We start from the raw sequence: 23,419 nt of genomic DNA, 5'->3' as shown, positions 1-23,419 counted from the left end.
CTGACCTGACTTAAATATAAGTAGGACTTAACATTTTAGTTAATCCATTCCCTTATATAAAATAGGTAGGACTTAACTGATAAGTTAATCCGTCCCTAGAATGCCACCGTCCCATACCGGTGCATTAAACCACACAATCCAACAATTAATGTAACGATTAAGGAAATACATTAAACAATCCAGAAATAACTATGATAATATGATATCAAGTTATCACAAAATAAGAATGACTTATTATTTATTTAAGCTTTCTATATCATATGTCCTACATTAACTGATTCTTATACATATGATGATATTTTATTATACCGTCAAATAAGCATTCTCCATATCCAATTCATCCTACACATTTAATCTCAATTGCTAAAACATATTAAAAGATTAAATTCATTCGTTTGTTTAAAACATTCAAATAGCAAGCATCATTATGATTGAGTCTATTTAAATTTATTTAAACCCAAACTTAGTTCTTATTTAATGTTCAGAAATTCTAGGCATGTTTCTACGTTCCATCATTCCACAGATATGAAAAATACATAATTTAAACATGTAAAAATTCACACCGGAAATCAAATCAAAATCATGCATTTATCAATTCATAACACAAGAACAGATTTGAACAAAATTCATAAAACCTATGTTCTAATCCAATTAAACATGCATAATTATTTAATTTTATGTGTTTAATAAATCCTAGAATTTTCTAGGCATGTACAGAAATACGAATCAAAGGGAAAGAGATAGAAGAAGAACTTGCTTTAAACTTTCGGATCGAAAGTTAAACTTCTTCTTCCTTGATCTTCTCTCTACATGATTTTTCTTCTCCTTCCTTCATTTTCCTCCTCCTTCTCTAACTCTCTCTCTCTAGAATATATCACGTGAATATTTCTAACCCCCTTTTACAACCTATAGCTATATATTTATAGGCTAAATAAAATAACCCTAACCCTTTTCCCAATCCACGTCAACTTAAAAAAAATAAAAATAAAAATATTAAAAAAGTAAGTAAAATATGTTACGTATATAATTTATGTATATCTTTATTAAATAAATAAATTATATACATCCCATTATTTATTAATGGATTATCCAATAATACTTAAGTTACCATAATATTATAAAGTAACTTAAAACATAACACGTATCAAATCTATGTATATTTTTATTATTTAAATATAAAACATATACATCAGATTAAATATTACTACCCAAGTTACCATAAAAGTAATTAATAAATTACTTTCCTTTTATATATATTAAAAAGATAAGTAAAATATGTTACGTATATAATTTATGTATATGTTTATTAAATAAATAAATTATACACATTCCATTATTTATTAATGGATTATCCAATAATACATAAGTTACCATAATATTATAAAGTAACTTAAAACATAACACGTATCAAATCTATGTATATTTTTATTATTTAAATATAAAATATATACATCAGATTAAATATTACTACCCAAGTTACCATAAAAATAATTAATAAATTACTTTCCTTTTTATATATGTATATAATATATATCTATATATTACACAACTATCCATGGGTAATAATCCATACACATCCAACCTCCTATCCAAATAGTTCATGGGACCCAATTGGTTGGCCCATTACTACTAACCATAACCATAAAAGAAAAATAAAATAAAATAATCAAATAATCAAGTAATACCTAATTCAATTAAACACATAAGCAATTAGTCAAATAATCAATTAGATAATTAACAATACAATTAAAATAAATAAATAAATACCGAGACTATCCTTTTAGAATTAGGGGTATTACAGTTCATCAAGATGACTAAGAAACATTAAGGCTTCAGAAACGTCTTCTAAAAATTCGGATACATCAAATAAGTTTTCTGTCGTTTCTTCTGTCATAGGTAGAGTATTAACATATGTAATGGCTCCTTTATCTTTTTGAGGAATAAAAGGATTTTTAGACGGAATAAAGGTTCATTTCTTAAAAAACTGTAAGCTTGTAGGGGTATATATAAATCTTTCGGTAAGTGAGTTTATAAAATTTAATCTTAAGATAAAATCATAGGTGTTAGGGATATTATTAACTACGTAAGTCTGGGGTAAAACGAACTTTTCATTATTAATTAATATAGGAATGTTTTGAACACAATGGGTTATTGGAAGTTTTTCATTATTATACTGGCTCATATTAACATTATAATTTAACTTTACTAAGGCTTCGTCTGGGACTAAATGTTTTTGAATTATACTTTTAGATGGTCCAGTATCAAGCATAGCTGAGGTTTGAACTAATTTTTCTCTAAATTCTAATGTTACTGGGAATTGAATTAGACTAGATGGTTTATATATTGAATTTATAGATTCAACTAAAATATCTTCTTGCTTATCTTCATATTTTGTGTAGCAATTATGATATAATAAAGTTTTACAATAGTTTTTACAGTAATGACCTTTTTTAATAGATATGTTGCACTGTTTACAATTATAAGAGGAAAATTGAAAACTGACTGCGTTATACTGACATGATGGATTATTTATAGTATAAACGAAATCTTCTAATGAATGAAGTCCTTGTTCAAAGTCTTCATCATTATCAAAGTTGCTATCTAAACTCTCAATACTATATATACTTTCATTATCATCGTTAGAGTCATAAATGTTTTCTAATTCATATAATTCCTTTATCTGTTCTTCAATATCTTCGAGTATATTGATATTTTCTTGTATCCTTTTAATAGGGTTTTGTTTGTATCGATGAGGGCAATTTGGTCTAATGTGTCCTGGATCTCCACAAATAAAACATTTGCAATGTCTTTCTTTTGTGGGTAACGTGTTTACCTTATTATCCTTGTCTTTGTTGCCTTTTTTATCTTTATTTATCTTTTGCTTCTTATACCAAGGTCGCTTTCTGAATTGCCTAGGGTTAGTTCTAACATAGGATTTTTTATTACGAAAGTTCCTGTAGGTTTTGCTTTTACGCAAATTATATTTTTTAGATTTATTATGCTTATAGTTATAATTTTTCTGAGGCATACACCCATATTGGGGTGGAAAATCTATTTGTCTACACGTATAATAAAATTGTTTTTTGATTTGTTTAGACTCTTTACGTTGTCGACATTCGGCTTTTAACATGTTATACACATGATTAACTCTATCGCCTATAGTTAGCGTATTGCGTTTAGGATTTTCTAACCATTTTTCCCATATTTTAGTTCCTACGCTTCCGGGTAACTTCTGAAGATATCTATCAAGTAATGTTTTATCACCTGTTTTACCAGTGACTGCAAAATACTCAAAAAACTTATTGGTATAAGGTTTTATGTATCTAAAGTCACAAATCTGTAATAATTCTAAATTACGTAAAGCTTCGTTTTGTTTTATTAAGGTGTCATCTAATAATCTGTCTTCACTAATTAATACCTTTTTAATGAGGCTTGTAAAGCCTTGAATGGTAAAATTATCACGTAAGATGGCATAATCATTTGGATAAATTACTTTATAAGCTTGCCACCAGTCATGAATGGTTTCTCTTAATAAGGTTTCACAATAGGTTAAGGCTTGAGTTCGATTGTCAAAATTGGTCAGAATAGATTGCCTAATACAATCTTGTTCCCAATTTTCGATTACTTTTGCCCAGTCTTGGGGATCGTGTCTTGCTATGTCTAATATTGTTCTTGATGATTGTGCTGGTATATTCTCATATTGTCTACGATATTGCATTAATGTGTATATATTTGGTATATTTCTATTTTCGACATAAGTTTCTCGTGAAGGATTTAATCTTTGTCCAGTAGTAAAATCATCACTTAAGGTATTACTTCCTGAAGTGTTATTCTTTCTTAGGTCACTCATTTCTTGGTCTATTGAATGAGATTTTGATCCTTCTGGTACTTTCCCTTCTCTATGCTCTATTACATTTAATTCTTCTTTTACTGTGTTTAATTCTAATGCTGTATAGAAGGATTCAAATCTGACACTTAGAATATTTTTCTTAATATCATCATTATTTTTTTGTCCTAAATAAATACTTTCGATAAGTTAGTATTTAGGTTCTGGATACTTGTCTTGCAACTCTTCAAATTCTAAATTATCAAAATCGTACATTATTTTATCTAGAATTTCATCTTCTAATCTATCATAAAAGACATTTATCTCTTCTGGAGATTCGATTTCTATTAGTGTAGTTAAAAAGTTTTCTTGAGTATCATCAACTAAATTGTCTTGCCTTTTATAATTACTAAACCCATCTCCGCTATTTGCAACATATATCATATTATTTTCGGGAATATTTTTAGATGTAGTAGTAAGTTTAGGTAATTTCCATTTTGTTCCTTCATGAGTAATACTGCTTACTTTTCTGGCTTCTATCATCTGCACATATTTGCTACTAAAAGGTTTAACTATTTTACTAAATTGGGCTTTAAATTTTAAGTTATACGGATTAACTGCCTTCCCATAAATAAAGTATTAACTAATAGATTTTCAAATTGTCCTGTCATATTATATTCTTTTGTAGATATAGCTACCTTAATATGTTTACTGAATTATCTAGTAGTCATTGTATAATTGGGAATACACCTTATTATTGCAGCATTGTCGGCTAAGTCTATTTCGGCGCTGGCTATTTGAGCTTATTGATGGTTATTCCATCGATCATCATAAATATAAGCAAGTGCTCTAGTTCTGGTTTTTGGTCTGTTTAATCCTACTAATTCTATCATTATGACACCTAAATGCATAAGTTCTAGATTATTATTATTTAGTTCTTGGCATGCTTCGGGTGTTATAAGATCTAAAATAATTTGATTGTTAATTACACTTATTTTTCTTTGGCTAAAATGATTATATATCTTGCTCTGAAAATCTAATAAATTATTAGAATAAAGATTGATTTTATTTTTTACCTTCTTCATTCCTTGTTTTATATATTTTTTAGCATCATGTTCTTTGTCATATAAATCTTCTACTCTCATTATTTCTTTGACTTTTCTAAGGATAATGGCCATTGTGGTATTTACTTATGAGGTTGAAGTTGTAATAAATTTACACGCTTGGCTATTGTAGGATGGGACTGATTATTAACTGACAATTTTATTTCTTTTATTTTATCTGATAATTCAGGTAATTCTTTTGAACATTCTCTGGGAATACTTTCTTGTATTAATTCTAATTTCTCTTCAAGTTTATTAACTTTATTGAATAACTGAAGTAATAATTGAATTAAAAAGTTATTTTGTCTAATGTGTATATTAGTTGACTGTACATCTGTTTTAAAGCTGGTAAATCCTATAAGTTCTTTATCAATTTTGTAAAGTTCAGCTAACGCGGTCAAATATTCAGGACTACAGGTGCTCATAAAACTATTGTAATAATTTTTAGATATCGGTTTTAAGGGATTTTAAAGAGTTTAGGATTATTTTTTGGTTTTTAGCAATATTTTTAATATCACTATTAATATCTTTAATTGCGACTAATATTATCTTATTGTCTAAATTATTTGGACTAGAATTCTGTACTACTTGTTCTTTAATATAATCCAAATTTTCTCCTAATCATTTCATAGAAGTATCTAAATTATTAAAGTCAAATCTATTCATAAACTAAAATCGTTGCCGTCTAGCTTCTAAAATATTTTGTAGTAATATAATTCTAGATATAAGTTCTTCAATTCTTCTTTGAAGACTACGTGTTGTGTCTCCTAATTCGAGCGCTATGTAACAGTTCCTAAGTGCTATTTGACAAAATTCTAATACTTGAATAAGTTGTTCTTTGGGTAAATTGTGCATAAATTAAATATCTAGGGGTGAAAATATAACTCCGGCTTAATAAAAGGCTAAAATAGAACTTGGTTCATGTATTTGTAAATATGCAAACTACGTTTGGCTATGAGTAATATACCTACACTAAGACCACTTTATTGTAAAAGTCCCAAATAATAATCATAATAATATTCCAGAAGCAGTTTTAGAGAGAGAAAGTGAGAGGTATTGCTACGTTAGTTGCAGAGGGGTACAAGATGAGGTCAAGAATTCAAGAAAAATTGGTGGTGGAGGGGAAGAGATTGGTTTGTTTTCTTGTGTTACTTGGTTGGTTCGTAGGATTAATGGCTCGAAATTTGTGCTGGTCAAGTGGGTTTTGGAACCTAAAAGTCAATTTGGTTATGCAGCCATTAATGGCTTCTCTTCTACCTGAAAATTTCCAATTTTTATATAATCCAAGATTTGTAAATGGTTCCCATTTTCCCTTTTCTTTTCCTTTCGATTTTATGTTGGGTTTAAATAACAAATAACAAGTAAAAATTAAAATTGATCATGAATTAAAGAGAGGTTTTGATATCATACCTGATTAGAAAATTAAACTTTAGATACCTTTGAGAATTTCTTATCGCCTTTTGAGAGATCTGAAAAATTAAAGTGCTTTACCCCTTTCTGAAAGTTGTCGATACGATAGAACTGAAAGCCCTTATACATGTAACAACAACAGAGGGGACGGCTTCTCTAAAACAAGTATATCTAAGTCCCCCTCCTATCATGAAAACTTAGATATCAATGGTTAGAAATAAATCACATCATATAAGTTAGAAAATCACAATCTAACAGTATAAAACCATACTCTCAATTAGACCACCAAATTAGAAAGTACAAACCCAATCCATCAAGTATCAATAATCACATTGCAATCCTACTTTAGAAAAGTAGTGCATAGGGCCATAAAATAATTTTTATTATATATATATATATATATATATATATATAAATTCCAACATTTTGTACATATTTATATGTGTGTGTGTGTATATATATATATGACCATGGTAGGTGTCCCCTGGGTTCTTGGAATTGCAGTAAATGAAATGAAAATTCCATAATTTTGGCTAGATTAGCATTTGGATTTTCAGTCTAGTTCAGATATCTTTTATTTCCGAACAAAAATTTGGGGAAAAACAGAGATGTATGATGTTGAAATAAGGGTGAATTTTATCTTGTTTTTTAAAGAAAGGAATTTACCCGGGAAAAAAAAAAAAAAAATCAAAAGCTGTGATTTCAAAAACCATGGGAATTACAGAACAATTTCTCAAAGCAAGGCCAATAGAATTTCACTCATCGAGGATATTGAATAACCACTCCGGCGCTCGCTTCCGATCGCCACCACGTCTGCAAAATTCAAAAGCTAGAAGGTGGAGCCTCTTCGTACCACCATGAAGGAGAGATCGACAGCGATGGAGAGGGCGAAGAAGATGCGATCAGCTGTCATTCACTTGGAAGAGAATTCGAACCATGACGTCGATGATGGAGAAGGCGAAAAGCGGAAGAAGATATGATAGCGGTCGTTGGCAAGAGGATCTACGCTCGGGAAGATGATTGATTGGTTCGTGCTTGGTTGTGCGAGAGCTACAAAAACGAGCGCACCGTCGTGGAGAACTTGTCCACACCCTTCCCGTGAAATGGTTCTTGGAGACTAGAGGATTGAACATAAGATAACAATAACACACACACACACACAGAGACATGTAAGGTTGTGTTTGGCGTTTTGATTTTGGGTTTAATAGTTACAATAAGGGCATTAATATCTTTTCATGCCTACGAGGGCATTATGATCATTAAAATTATAGTGTATGCCACGTGACGGTCATGTGATCACTTTAATGGTAAGACCCGACCGGAAAAATGATGGATCCGATCGGACAGTGACGGATGGGACTATCTGTAACAAATATGCATAGTTCAGGGGTTAGTTGTAATTTTAGTTGCAATATATATATATATTGAGTGATGTATTTTTAAAATAAAAAATAATATTATAAATTAAGATATTTATTTGAGTTGGACGAATATTCAAGTCTTTGGATGCTCGATGCGTTTGTTTTTTTCGTTTCTTTATTTCAAAACATGGAGTGCGACTTAAAGTGAAATTGAGATGCTTCTATAAATTATTTTTTCAATCAGATAGATTCATAGATAATAATTTTTATTTTTGAGTCATAATCGTGACATGTCGACTGCTTCCACCTAGGTTTTTTTTTTTTTTTTTTTTAGTTGGTACTCACAACTACATGCTTTCACTGAGGTTTGAATTCCTGATTTTTCTTTGGGAAGGAGGAGTTTGGTACCGCTAGGCCACTGACCTATTGATTACTTTCAAATCCATTAGTTCGAATATGACCTATTTAATAACCGAATTAAAAACTCTCGATACGAATGCGACTCGTTTATTAAACGGATAGCAAAATATAATCGGTGAAAATAATTTAATAAAACAAGACATGTAATGATACCTACAGTTTAATAATTCATTTAACTAAATAAGTCATATAATAACTAATGAATAAAATATAAATATAATGAAAAGTTGAAATAATGGATGGCTAAATTCATAAAAAATGAAAAGACAATACAAATTCAAAAAAGACCAAATACAATATTTATGTTAGATTTATTTTAAAATAATAGGAATATCCAAAACACTCAAATTGATAGTATGGACTCAAATATTCAAAACAAGTAAAATAGAATTTATTTATTTTTACTTAACAAAATGTGTTTTTCACCTGTATAAGTAAACGAGCATCCTTACTCGACAAGTTCAAGCTAGTACATTGAACGGAATAATTTTAGTAAACAAGTTTCCTCCAATCGAGTAGTCTAGTTGTCATTTCGGCTACTCTTGTAGGTTGTAATTTATGCGCAAACTTGGCACTTTGCTTCAATAGTGATCTCATCATAGTTATTGAGAACTCGACAGTTAGTACTTCTTTTTTATTTATTTATTTTTTATTACAGAACATTAGTCGTCAACTATGTTATAATACCAGTAATAAATAAAATATTAGCTATCTGTATATAACTTTGTCCTTTTGTTGACTAAGTTTTTATTAAAATATACATTATCAGTTAAAGCCGCTCTGTTTCTCTTCTTTCAAGCTTAACAGATATATATATATATATATATATATATATATAGGAAAAAAAAAAAGATATATATATATATATATATTATTTGTCTCTTTGTGTAACAAACACTGAACCGATGTGTACAGGGAGTAAATGCATCCAAACAAAGCCTATCAAATGCATCCAGCAGCACTAGAGTACAGGTCCTATTTTTATTCAATTGAATACTTTTTTCTGTTTTACGGTGTCCAAAATCTGATTTTGTGAGTGATCTCTTTGAAAACTTACATTGTTGGGGCATTATAAAACCTGGGTACTAGTTCATTGTTTGATTTTAATATAATAATAACTGGGTTTGATATTTTCTAGTGTCGGCTGTTGACCTTCCTAGCTTCCGATATGTGTAGTTTGGCTTTTGAGAAAAATTTGGTTTTTTTTTTTTTTTGGTAATGATAATGTTTGGGAATCTGATTTCCTGGAGAGCTTGAAATTTTGGGACTTTTGAGGTATCTTAAATGTTTAAATTTTCTTTTTTTGCTGCTTTTATTTTGGTTGAATGTGAGTTATCTTAGCTTTCTTCTTTTATATTTCTAATTGTTTTATTATCTGGGAGTAATCTTGTGGTGATTTGTTGAACAATCTGCCAGTTGGAGCATTTACAATATGTGGATAGTTGAAACTTGTTCTTTGCTGTAAATTTGTGATATTTATGTTTTTGATTAATGATTTGGCTTTTATTTATTCTATTTTTTTCCCAATGTTGTTGTAGTTCTTCTGAAGTTGGGGTTTTGAAAGTTTAGTGTTTTTCTATTTATAAAACCATGGCTATATTCCATTTTGGTTTCTAATAATGTATTCAGTAGTTCCATCATTTGATCTTAAATTGTAATAGATCCATTATTATATCTTTAATTATGCTACTTATTTTAAAAATCTGCATCTTCGATGTTGACAATCACATGAGGCTTTGATCTTTTGAGTTATGGTATGCCCTCACATATAACTGAGCTGGTGGGCTTGTTTTCTTACTTGGAGGTGGAAATTTGATGGCTATCTAGATTGGTTAATGAGATAGCTGATTCTTGTCCAAAAGAGTAGAGTCCACTTTCGTCCTCCTCGTGCTTTTGTCCAGTAGGGATGTGATTTTTTTTTTTAAGGACATTTCTGACATTTCTTTCTTTGGTCCCTTGATTTTTTTTAGAAACATCAACAATCCCTCTTCCTATTCTATCATCATCTAATGAAAAATTTAGTCAGTTTTTTTTGGTTAAAGAATAAAGAAGCTGCATTGGAGTTTGAATTTATAATTTTGAATGCACTAGTAAGGTTTTGTTGAATAACAAATTTTTCGACCCATATTTGGCTCATTTGTCAATTGTGTGGCTTCTGAAGAATCAAATAATCGTGTTTTGCATTTGAACTGACTACAGATTTTTTAACAGTGAGTTCATTATTTATTAGGTATAGTATCATACCTAGGTTAATCACCGTTTAATATTTAATTTTTGTCATGTTTATTTATTTAGTATAATTTTTATGTTTGTAATGGTTTTATCTCCATGATATGTCCAATTGCTCCTTGAGGTACATTTTTTCATTTCTTTTTGACTTATGTTTGACTGTTTCATTTCTTTAGCATAGTGCAGTAATTTGATAAGAAAATATGGAAGACACACTTGCAATCGCAAAAGATGTTACTGAAGTAAGTTTTCATCCGAGAGCTTCATTACTGATTTCAACCGTCTATCAGCGTAAAATCACTTTATGTCTTGCTTTCACAATGTACAGTTAATAGGAAATACCCCAATGGTATATCTTAACAACATTGTAGATGGTTGTGTAGCCCGTATTGCCGCCAAGTTAGAGACGATGGAACCCTGCTCCAGTGTTAAAGATAGGTATTCATCTTATTTCTCTTTTGGGATTTCTTACTTGTTAGTTTCGTAATTTGCTTTACAACTGTGGTATGTTACAATCATGAAAATGCAATCATAGAAATACAAGTATTTCAAAATGTTGCAATATGAAAATGTTGAAATACAGGTATTTCAATTTTTTTGGGAACTGCTGTGTCGATGGGTATTTCGAAATTTTGCAATATGCAAATGAACATATTTCTTTCATGTAGGATTGGGTATAGTATGATTAAAGATGCAGAAGAGAAGGGCCTGATTACTCCTGGGAAGGTTAGTTGATTCCTTTTATCGGCAGTGTTCTGGTAAGATTTTTACCTTTCATAACTCTTATATCAAATTATTGTAGGCTTCAGAGTTCAAATGCAAATTATAAAATAATTTTACGCCACATGTTTGGGTGAGGCTAAATGTCCTATAGATTGCTTTAGAGTGATTGATGATCAAAGCAAGCTGAATTATGTACATTTTGAACTGAATATTATCTTACCATTTTTGAATATGCTAAAATAATGGTGGCTGAAGACGGTCCTCGTTGAGGTTACCAGTGGTAATACCGGCATTGGTTTGGCATTCATCGCAGCTGCTAAGGGTTATAAACTTATCGTTGTTATGCCATCTTCGTATAGTATTGAGAGAAGGATTGTTCTTCGAGCTTTTGGAGCAGAGTTGTACATCACAAATGCCGCCAAGGGCATTGATGGAGTTCTTCAAAAGGCGCAAGATCTGCTAGAAAAGACGCCCAATAGTTTTTTTCTTAAGCAATTTGAAAATCCTGCCAATCCAAAGGTATTCTTCGCATTGATATCTTGTAATGTGTAAAGATGGTAGGAAAGTTTTCATGGGTTTGTCATTGTGTAGATTCATTATGAAACTACTGGACCAGAGATTTGGAAGGGTTCTGAAGAGAAAGTCGATGCCCTAGTTGCAGGGATAGGGACTGGGGGGACAGTTACTGGGGCAGGGAAGTTCCTCAAGGAGAAAAACTCAAAGATAAAGGTTGGTTTGTGCGCGCGTGTGTGTTTAGTGAGAAATGAGATCATATTTTACTGTTTCGTATGGTGTTGAACCTTTCTTTTGCTTACATCTAGGTGTATGGTGTGGAACCAGCTGAAAGTGCCATTCTAAATGGAGGAAAGCCTGGTGAGTCACGTTGCTTTTCAAGTTACACACCTTACTCACTTAATTCTTTTTGGTTGCTGTTTAAATTTTTTAGTTTCAATATGAATTGGTTACATAACACTGTTGTATAACTGTGTACTTGGGAGATGCTTTCAGGTTTCACTGTACCAAAATAACACCCTTTTTAAACCATATTATGAGATGTATTACATTAATGTATCATGTAATATAACTAATGAAAGATAAAATAAGATAAAAACTAAGCCCTTCATATATCTTTGAAAATATATGCAATCTTTTTTATCGAAAGAAGCACTGTGATCATGACACCTTGTTGGGAGTGTTGCTTGAAAACACCATCTTGATGACATTTGCTGGAATGTCACTAGCTTTTCGCAAGGATTGCTGTGTTAAGTTTTTAGGTGTTAATACTTTCCTTTTCTGATGGTATGATGCACACTCATGTTCTAGTTGGGACTAGAACCCCTTTACCTCTCCTTTTGATTGTGGCAGGACATACCACTCAAGCTAATAACTGGTTGTAAGTTTCTTTGTTAGCACATTTCCAAGTTTTGTGACAAACCAGATACTGAATTGCTCAAGCTTGTCTGTCCAATTGGTTTGTTCAATCTTATTCACAAAGTCTAAGTTAGTTGTTTAGCTTAATTTCTACCAAATGATTAACATGCCAGTATTGAGCAACACCAAGCTTGATTTCCCCAAGCCACTGAAAACAGGAGACAGTTGTTCTTAGCTACCATTATGTGTTCCATAGAGAGACTTGCCAAGAAGTCTTCTTAAATAAAAGCTATATAGAATTGTTAGGGTAGAAAAACCAATGAGTAGGTTAAGTAGGTTAAGCAAGTTTGTGGTGCATGGCAATCTATACTTGAAGCATCTGCTGCGGTGCTGCCATTCACCAATCTTTGCCAAAATATTGTTTTGGCATGCGTTTGATCGAATTTCTAAATCCATTGAAATATTATGGGGATCCTTATTTAAATTAAGATATGGATAAGTTACATGGAACTGATTATTATGTTTCAGCTGCTGTGTTCTAAGGTCTAAGATTTTTTTTTTTCTTAGTTGGTAATCACACACCCATGCCTCCATTGAGGCTTAAACCCCTCACCTCCCTTTGAGAAGTAGGGGCTTAGTACTGTTGGGCCACCGGCCCGTTGGTTATAATCTAAGATTAGTCAATGCCCCAAAATAGGAAAGTGAGTCAGCTGGGAATTCATAGTGAACTAAAATGTTTTTATCCTTGTATAACATGGCTGCTGGCCATTTTATTTAGTGTTCGGCATGTTAAACATATTCTTTTCTGACATTGGTAGTTTAAGCATTTTATAATGTCCATTGATTGTAGACATTCATTATTAAGTTTATGTATAGGTCATGCTCAGGTTCATGAACAGGCTAGAGCTTTGGTTGACCAAGCTTAGATAAGTTTGAATGGCTCTAGTTGAGCTTTGGTTGACCAAGCTTAGACAAGTTTAAATGGTGTTAGTTGAGCTTGGGACAAGTCTGAGCAGTTCAACAAAGCCAAATTTGATGATGAATTTTTCCAGTATTATTCTATATGTTTCATGATGTTATGTTCTCTCTTTTCAATCAATATAAATCACCGTCAGTCTCTTTTCTGTCATTGGGTAGGCCATGGACTGGAATCTATATGAGACAGAAATGCCATAATTCTAGAACTCATACATGCTGTCTGGCACAGCAGCCTGAAAACATGAACTTATAATAACAAAAGTAGAGGGAAATGTTGGAGATTGACACTGGTACAAGGTTTTTGCAATTTGCAGTGATGTTATTTGTTCTAATGTGCAAAGATGTTTTAAACAAGGTGTTTGGCTCACAAAGTGGTCTGAGGTCGCTACCCAATGAATGGCTGACCTAAAACGCGGGCGTGCCAGAGTCCTGATGGACTCGAATATTTCTTGCCAAACTATTCCTATCGGGTCGGGTCGCCAACCTAATGTGATTCAGGTGAAAGTTGGAGAGTAGGAATGACCCTCTCCTTAAGATTGCTATTGCCTTTAAGAAAGGACTTTAAACATTCAAGATAGATATCAATTAGAAGCAAATTAATTGAACAATAAATATACCTGAATCTGCAAACCTTACTTCATTGAACTTGGCTGATTACAATGATGAATGAATTACAAACTCTTGATTGAAATGGAAACTAAAGTATTGAATGCTGAAAGATGAACTAAATACTAAACTGATAGTGCTAAACTAAACTTGATGAAATAAAAGTTAAGTGCTAAGTGATATGAATGCTAAAGGTTTGAACTTTAGAATTGGTGTTGGACCCCTTGCTTGTGAGACTTGAGTGGGTATTTATAGAAACTTCAACTTGGTGTTGTCCCTTTCAAACCGTTTCTCTAGAAATTAATTGGTTGTAAGTTGAAAACGACTTCTCCTAACCGTCTTGCTGAGCTGGTCAGGTTGACTGACTTGCACATCTCTCCATGGGCAGATACAAATGTGTCTGACATAATATTTTTGACTAAATGGTGCCTCTTCTTTCATGCTTGATGATTTTGGTCTTTGGCTCTTTTGTTCCCAAGATTGTTCAGGATTGCTGTTCACAAACATGCTCTGGTTGTTGACTGCTATCGCCTTGATAGTGGGACACTGTTTTGGGATGTGAGATTCGGGCGATCTTTTCAAGATTGGGAGTTGGATGATGTCACTGGTTTGCTAGCCCTTTTGTACAGATAGGAGTTGGATGGCACTAGTGCGGATTCCCTGATTTGGGTGCCTTCTTCACAAGGGATTTTCCAGGTCCGGTCCTTCTTTGTGCGCCTCTCTGGTTTTCATGGTATTCCCTTCTCGTGGAAGACGGTGTGGCTTTCTAAGACGCCTCTTAGGGTGGCCTTTTTTGTGTGGACTGCAGCTTGGGGTAAGATTTTGACTTTGGATAATTTGAGGAAGAGAAGACATATCATTGTTAATCGGTGTTGTCTTTGCAAGTGCTATGGGGAGTCCGTGGATCACCTTTTGCTGCACTGTCCTGTTGCCTATGATTGTTGGAGTCTTATGTTTGGTTTGTATGGCATCCATTGGGTTATGCCTCGGACTTCTCGAGAGTTGCTTGATATCTGGAGAGGCCAATGGGGGACAGGCTAGAGACTTCTGGAGGGTGACCCCTTTTTGCGTTTGGTGGAGCCTTTGGAAAGAGCGGAATAGACGATCTTTTGATGGGAAGGAGTCCTCCATTGGAGCGCTGAAATTTTCTATTATTTGTACCCTTTTTTGTTGGGGTTGGGGGAGAGATTTTTCTTCTTTTGAGGATATTGTGGACTTTTTGGGCTCTTTGAGTTCATAGGTTATTTTTATGTATATAGCTTGGGACGCGTTCCCCTTTTGAACGCTTTCTAATACATTTTATTTATAAAAAAAGAAGAAGAGAACCTTCTATTTGTAGTTCTGAATCTCTGGACCTCTGACATGGTCAAGTTGTCCTTTTCTATTTCAAGCTTTCTTTAAGCTTCCAGACCTGACTTGTTGGGTTCTTGAAACATTGGGATTCATAGCCGGTCTTTATTTGAATGACACCAAAGATTCTTCAAGTGAATATGGCCCGAAGAGGTATCAGATCCATCTTAAACTGAGCTTGTCCATCAATTAGGTGTACTCTCGATCATTGGTAGAGACTGTCGATCATGGTTGGTCGAGAGATTTTCTTAGGTCATAGTGACTTACACTCTTGACCATGATCATAGAAAATCTTAGGTCATGATGGTTGAGAAACTTTTTTCAGTCATAATGATCCATGGACCTCTATCAGCCATAGTGGTCGATGGTCCTTCGTTAGCCTAGTGGTCGATGGTCCTTCGTCAGCCTAGTGGTCTATGGACCTCCGTCAACCACACCTCCATCAGTCATTAGTGACCAAGATACTCTGTGGACCTCCATCAGCTATAGTGGTCGATGAGACCTCCGTCAGTCTAGTGGTCGATGGACCTCCGTTAGCCACACCTCCATCAGTCATTAGTGACCGAGATGCTTCATGGACCTTTGTCAGCCATAGTGGTCGATGAGACCACCGTCAGTCTAGTGGTCGATGGGACCTCCGTCAGCCTAATGGTCGATGAACCTTGACCATTGTTAGCCATGAGCTCAACACCTTATCTCTGTTCTAATGACCTTAAATCTCGACCTTAATTCCGACCACTATGATTTAAAATTAATCGTTCCCCTCGACGATCGTGGGCTGATCCATAGTTCAGGCCTCGGGTTGTTCGACCACGTGGCATGATTACTTTGGATAATATTTTTAGGTGTTAACACAACGGTTCCCTTGTTTTGCGGGTTTAGTTTGGCTCCAAACTTTCCTGTATTAATGATGATTCTTTTTTCTTCTTGTTTATGTCACTTGATCTCCAACCCACACAAGATTTTTGCAGATTCGTTTCCTTTGGTTGGTCGCTATATGTTGAAGGGTTGAATGTGTTAATGTTGTGGTGACCAGATGGGCTCAAGCCCATCGAACTTGAGAACTTTCAGAAGTGAAATTTTTTGTTGCAGTGAAACAATAAAATTCTGAGGGCAGATATGCAGTAAATTTTATGAAAGATATCTGAGCTCTTCAAGCTTGTGAAAAACACCCTTTATTAAAAATCCTAAAATGGACATATTCAATAGGATTCATAAAGAGTAAGTTTGGTGGAGGTACGGTTTGTAATTTAGTCCAGTTCCTGGATTGTGGATAATTATCTATGAATGCATGAGCAGTATTAGAGAGTGGTTTCAGACCATTGTGGGAAGAAAGTTTTAATAGTAATTTTATATTCTCTTCTTATGTACTTTTTGTTGATGTTATTGATTTTACTTCATTACTGTTAGAGTGCTCCTGTCATTAGGTAGCCCCGTCAACTATGTTTCAACTATGTTAATCTCAGCTGCTCTGAGAGTCATGTTACTTCTGATAAGAAAATGCACTTTGGCTTTTCCTGTATGAAGTTAGTAAACCTAAAGATCATTTTTTCACTTGTCGAAGGAAAGCGATTAACTGAATGGGCATCAAACTACCATCAATATGTCCCAGGCTTGCAAAGATCAAACACTTTTTTCCTGCTTAAGAAATCGGTGATAACTCTGTTTGGTTAAAATTTCTGTTATTGTCATGAAATTTCAGGTGGTTTCAGAGTTGGTAGACTTTCATGGAAATGCTTCTTCCAAATTGATCTTTCAATATTACCAGTTAGCTTATTCATTTGTTGTGGTCAACAAAAAAAAAAATATTTGGAAGTTGCTACCAGTTTTTGTTTTGTTCATCTTTTTCTTCGTGTTTCCAATTTTTGTTTTCTTGGTGAGTATGATTCTTCTTCAATGTCAAAAGTCAAGGTTTTAAATGTGTTTTCTTGCATCAAGATCTTTTGAGAAGAGAAACATCTTCACATATTGATTCTTTCCTGATTGGATATTTGCATATGTTCATCTGATAGGCCCACATAAGATACAAGGAATTGGTGCTGGCTTCATCCCTGCTGTATTGGATGTCAACATTCTTGATGAAGTTGTTCAAGTAAGCCTCAAAATCTTATTATCAGGAATTTAGTTTGAGGATTTTTTTAGACGATTCACATTGTCACCTTCTGCTTCTCCTTGACTTTGTTGCATTTTCTAGTAGTACCATTGAACTGCTTCTTTATGAAAAATTATTCTTATCATGGTTGTTGAGCAAAAATAACCTTTGTAGCATTTTGTTTATAGTTCTCATAAAAGCACACAGATAGTGGATGTTCCTTAAATTCATGCTGTTATATAGGCAATAAATGGATTAAATTTAGACCAGTTATTTGGTGTTTTAAATTGATCTTGTAAGAACTTATGATTTGGTAATATGACTGGCAAACATAAGTATTATTTCAATTAGTATGTTGAAAAAAAAGAAATTTCCCACCAAATAATTGTTCACTCTAAGATAATTTACATAAAACAAAAGTTTGGTAATAATAGAATTTTATGAATTTATACTTGTCGTATCCAAATTTGACATCTATCATCAAACTAAAATTGATATAACCAAACAACCAAAAGAAAAACCAATGAATTTCAAAATATTTTCAGCCTTGAATATTGTGAATCTAGTGGCTAATGTTAAGTTAGTAACCATATACAGTATTAGTGAATTTTTTTTTTTTTTTTTTTTTTTTTTTTTGTGTGTGTGTGTGTGTGTGTGTATTATATTAAATTAACTTTACTCATGGGTTTTGTCCCTTTTTTGCAATATCTTCTTGTGTATCCTTTGCTTATCAAAATAACTAATCATATTAATTGGTATTACACTATTTTATTATTTCATCGACCCATTGTTCTAGAATCCCCTTAAATCCGAGGTCATTCTGTTAATGAACATATATAGTGAAATGGACTTTGGTACTCATCAGATTTAGGGGATTATAACACTCTTACCAAATCCAAAGTATGGGAATTGGATTAAAATTGAATTTAAATCCAAACTGTTGATATGTGCCCGCCCACTTACTTCCTGATATGGCAATATCTATTATGTGAATTCCAGCAACTTTAAACTTGGATTTCCTAACCATCAAAGGCTGTAGACTAGTGTTATTTCCTCTACCTTCGAAATTAGAAGGTCGAGGGTTCAAGTGATGTGTGAGTTATTTGCCCAAACAAAAGAAACAAAGAACTGGATTTCCTTTTTCTCAATTGCGATGTTTTTGTAAATATTCAGGTATCGAGTGAAGAAGCTTTGGACACTACTAAGCTTCTCGCTTTGAAAGAAGGTTTACTGGTATGTTTTCAGTTAGTTAAGATCTCTTATAATGGTCTCACATGTATTTCTGACACTCCTTTCTCTTATCAAAGTCCCCAAATTCCTAGTTGTACATACTATGTTGTTTCTGTCATCAACATTTCCTATGTTTTGTCATGTTTGTGGTGAGATTGTTTGCAGGTGGGGATATCTTCTGGGGCTGCAGCTGCTGCTGCAATAAAGATAGCCAAGAGACCAGAAAATTCTGGGAAACTCATTGTTGTAAGTTAAATTTCTTTAATCCAACTTACATATTATATATATATTCACCTCAGTATTTGTACTTCATTTTCTAGGTTTCTTGTTTTCCTCATTGCATCATCTGTTGCCATTAAGAATTGCAGGCATGGAGGGTTTTTCTTTTTTTCTTTTTTCTTTTTTTTTCAAATATTGACCACTGATGAAAAGAGTTGAACTTTAAAGTGTATCCTCAAGTTTCCATACAGTAAAGAGTGTTATAGTTTGGTGAATCCTAACTCAATATGATTTTAGTTAGTTAATGTTAGTGTTAGGCATATACTTGTGGTTAGAAATTGGATAGACCGTGCGTAACTCTGATTAAAAGCAGCATGAGGACACTAAAGTTGGGTCCTTTTGTTATCAGTTGATTAATAGGGGAGGGAAGAGGAGATACCGGCTGTTAGAACCGTGAACTAAAATTGTTCAGAGTACTACATTTTCATTAAATGTTGCCAAATGTGTGTATGTACACACACATACACAAATATTTGTAATCAAAATTAGATCAGGTTTTCATGCTCCAAAAACTTGTCAACCCTTCGTGCGATATCAACGTGATTTTTTGCTAGCCTATGGTGTTTTGTACTACCTTTAGTATAAACTGTATGAACTTGATTTGTTTTATAGGTTTTTATTTTTCTAGAACAAGTGAAGAACCCAATAGAATATGGCACTTATATTTGTTATGTACAGGTTATTTTCCCAAGCTTTGGAGAGCGTTATTTATCCACTGTGTTGTTTGATTCCTTGAGGCATGAGGCTGAAAACATGAGTTTCGAGTAAGGTGTTAGTGTTACCCAGCAGCCTAAAGAAGCATGACTTATCCTTTCTGCTACTTTTTGTATTGCAGTTTGTGTTGGACATTTAACCAATTGATTATTTTGAACAATGTTTGATTTGTAAAGATTCAAAATAATAGTTAGTGTGATCTCTTTTTTCTTGAAATAACTCAACCGGAACTGACAACATTTACACTTATTATTGAGAAAATACACTTTATTGTAACTTTTTTATTTAATAGTATAAGAATTAGGGATATTTTTGTTATTTGCTTACAAAAATTAAAGACAAAAGAGTGAAGTCTTCCTAATAAAAAAACAAAAACATGTGTGAAGAGTCAGCCTGGAAGCTGCAGTGTCGCTTTTGATGGGCAAAGTTGCGGACATGCTCATGCTCATGTGAATGCATCCTCCAATTCTTTTACATTGTCTCTTTCCCACGTTAGCTAAATTGGGAGAAAAATTTTGGTGCGCCGTACCATTCGTATAATACACTTGCTTGTGCGTATATTACACGCGCAGTAGTGAATGGTCGGGTGCGGCTGTTGCACGGTGCAACAACCACATCCAGACCGTTCGTGTAGTACAAGTGTAGTAATAAACGATCGGATAGGCCGGTTGCATCTTGCTTTAGTTTGACGCTTAGCAATCAAGATCATAAGAATTCTAAAAATGTATTGTTATAATTATGAAAAAAAAAACATGTATTGTTATACAATTTTGTTCATTTATTTACTTCCTCCTCTTATATAAATGGTACATCTTTTTATTTTTGGTTGATTCATAATAATTGTCCCATTTAAAAAATTAATACACTATTTTTTATAACATTATCAATTTATCGCTAAAAGATAAAATAAATTAAAGTTCCAATTCTCAAAGGGTAAATTTGAAAATAAACCTTCTGCCAATGTAATAAAATATAATAAAGTCTAATGTCTTAAAAAGTGTGAATTTTAAAACTAGACATGTATAATGATACAAAGGTAGTATTTTTAATTTTTTTTTCAATATCTCAATAGTGGCATACACATTTTAGGACATGTTTCCACTGTTTCTTTGACGTACTCTTCATTTCTCCTCTTTTTCTTCTTGTTCTTCCTCCTCTACTTCTTCTCACTTTCTCTCTCATTGATTTGGCTTACATTATATTATAATATGAGAGAAAAGTTTTATGCAAAAGATATGAATGAATAACATTATAATGTTGTTGGACTTTTAAGTTTAGTTTTTATTTTGACGCATTAGATTTTAAAATTTGAGTTGAGCCTCATGATTTAAATTTTTTTTTTACAATATTCACAAAGTGACCCGTGTGTTCCAAAATTGTCAAAACATGTCTAGTCATTATTTTGCATATCCAGTTGTGTTCTTAGCGTATTCAAACGTGTCCGTCTAAAAAATAATAATCATTTAAAAAAAGTGGAATCTTTTAGCCTTGTTGAATATGTCTTCGACCGTGTCTCAAGCGTATATTCGATATCATGTTGTGTTCGTGTTTCTTATAATCTCACGGTTCTTATAAAGATGTGAATTAAAATAAAATAAAAAAATTATTCCAACTTCTTTTTTTTATCTTTGGTCCCTCCACAAGGTCCAATAAAAAGAGCTACACTCTTTAACTCTTTTGGGATGGGAGGAATAGGACTATTTCCTTTGGTGTTTTTAGAAAATCCCAACTTTAAAAATAAACTATTTTATAACATTCCAATCTTGTCCCAAGGTTTTAGTAGCTTGATATAGATTTACCTTTCAAAACAGAATTGATTTTTTTTTTTTTCTTTCTATTTATATATATTTCTTCTTTTTTAATGAAATATCAAAAACTGATGATTGCACTAGCTTAGTACCAAATTATTAAAAATTATTTTAGCTTTTGCTCGACAATAGTAAGCTTTGAACTCTCAAAAACCTTAACGTATGTGGTAATCTCCAAGAGGCTTGACTTACCATTGAACAATTATGATGCGAATGGACCAAACTGCTTCATTCCTTCATTAAAGTATATGACTTATTATTATTATTATTATTATTATTATGTTACATCAAATTTAGTGAAGAATCTGATTTCATAAAAATGTGAGATAGCATTTGGCTTGTGTGGCCCATAAATTAGTGTGAATGATTATCTTTGTATAAAAAAAAGGATATGTGAAGAGTCAATGGCCTTCAACGCATTATTGACTTTGTGTGGTCCATAAAATTATTTCAACATAAAAGATGAAAAGAGTATGCATGGTAGGTGTACTTTCTTTTTGATGTGTTAAATGTGAATGTCAAATCTCTTTTAGTAGCTAGATTGATATCTTGCTTAATGTTAAACTTGAGGAATTGTGTTGCAGATGCCATATTGGACTTTTCTCTTTAAAGTGTTTATATATATATATATTAGGGATGGCAACGGGACGGGTTTGGAGCGGGTTTCCCTAAATCCCGCCCCGCCCCTTTTAATTTTTATTAAGTCCATGCCCGCCCCGAGACCCACGACGGGTTGGATTTTCATATCCAACCCCGCCCCGTTAAGAAATACTGTGCCCCCGTGCCCCGCCCCACTAACAAATTTTTTTCTCCCACTTTTTGGAACTTAAACTTCTGCTATTTAAATGTGCAAAGCCTAGGAATGACACAACATAAATAAAATTATGTATCCTAATAAAAATAAAAAAAATAACATGCACATAACATAATTCAGAGAACATAATAAGCAAAAATAAAAGTTTAATACAACCAAATCACAAGAAGTTCTAAGCTCCAACTTCTACTATAACCAAAACAAAAGCAAATTTAATACCAAGTTTACATCCCAAATTAGAATTGTAAGAGATGGGTAATTGGGTAAGCCGCTAAAATAACTTATTAATATATATATATATATATATATATATATATATATTAAATATAGTTATATGAGGGGCGGGACGGGGCGGGGCCCCTAGGATATGTATATTGAACCCTTACCCGCCTTGTGACCCTCGACGGGTACAAAATTTGTATCCATGTCCGCCCCAACGGTATAACAAGTGTTCCCATATCCGTTATTAACGGGGCGGGACGGGGCGGGGCCCCGGCGGGGCGGTAAAAATTGACATCCCTAATATATATATATTGAATATTAATTTTATTAAGATGGTATATTGACGGTTTTGAATATGTTTAATCTCTTTTTTGAGTCATTTTTATTTGAGTTCAAGATTGTTCAAATTCAATTTATGCATACTCAGCTTGGATTTCAATTCAGACTCTTCACAAGTTCAGAAAACATTTAGTTGTTAATGTTCATATTCTAATTTTTCATTTTTCATTTTTCATTTGTTCTATAAGAATGAGAATTCAACATTTTATTTACTTCAAAACCCTTATTGAGTGTGTGACCAATATATCAAAAGTTATATTATTTTTCAAAATTTCCTTGATCATTTTTCAAAATTATTACAATATATTTTCAATTTTTATATTTATATTTATATTTATTTTTTTTTGTAATTCCTACTCATTTTCAGGGCAAAGAACAAAACTTACCCAAATATTATTATTATTATTATGTTACATCAAATGTAGTGAAGAATCTGATTTCATAAAAATGTGAGAAAGCATTTGGCTTGTGTGGTCCATAAATTAGTGTGAATAATTATCTTCTTAATACAAAAAAAAAAAAAAAAATATGTGAAGAGTCAATG

General features: G+C 32.6%; 1 protein-coding gene across 3 annotated transcripts; it reads left to right on the top strand.

Moving 5' to 3' along the window:
* The first annotated feature begins 8,958 nt into the window (after nt 1-8,958).
* Nucleotides 8,959-19,911, top strand: LOC132299854 (cysteine synthase-like). Of its 3 annotated transcripts, none has more exons than XM_059796717.1 (11): nt 8,959-9,092; nt 10,526-10,591; nt 10,678-10,787; nt 11,018-11,075; nt 11,328-11,591; nt 11,664-11,801; nt 11,894-11,945; nt 17,390-17,469; nt 18,643-18,702; nt 18,865-18,945; nt 19,657-19,911. In XM_059796717.1, exons 2-11 carry the CDS (start codon nt 10,553-10,555, stop codon nt 19,744-19,746), a joined length of 972 nt encoding a protein of 323 aa, XP_059652700.1. In that variant the 5' UTR covers nt 8,959-9,092; nt 10,526-10,552; the 3' UTR covers nt 19,747-19,911. The 3 variants fall into 3 exon arrangements, with proteins under 3 accessions (XP_059652700.1, XP_059652701.1, XP_059652699.1); XM_059796718.1 differs by having other exon boundaries at nt 9,016-9,152; XM_059796716.1 differs by lacking the exon at nt 8,959-9,092 and adding an exon at nt 9,159-9,395.
* Nucleotides 19,912-23,419: the final 3,508 nt, after the last annotated feature.

This window comes from Cornus florida, unplaced genomic scaffold, assembly GCF_030987335.1.
Source record: "Cornus florida cultivar Cherokee Brave unplaced genomic scaffold, ASM3098733v1 CherokeeBrave_3.0.0_Hap2_Chr03, whole genome shotgun sequence".
In the NCBI taxonomy this organism is placed as follows: Eukaryota; Viridiplantae; Streptophyta; class Magnoliopsida; order Cornales; family Cornaceae; genus Cornus; species Cornus florida.
Note: the sequence above shows the minus strand (reverse complement) of the source record. Positions and strands in the feature narration are given on the sequence as shown.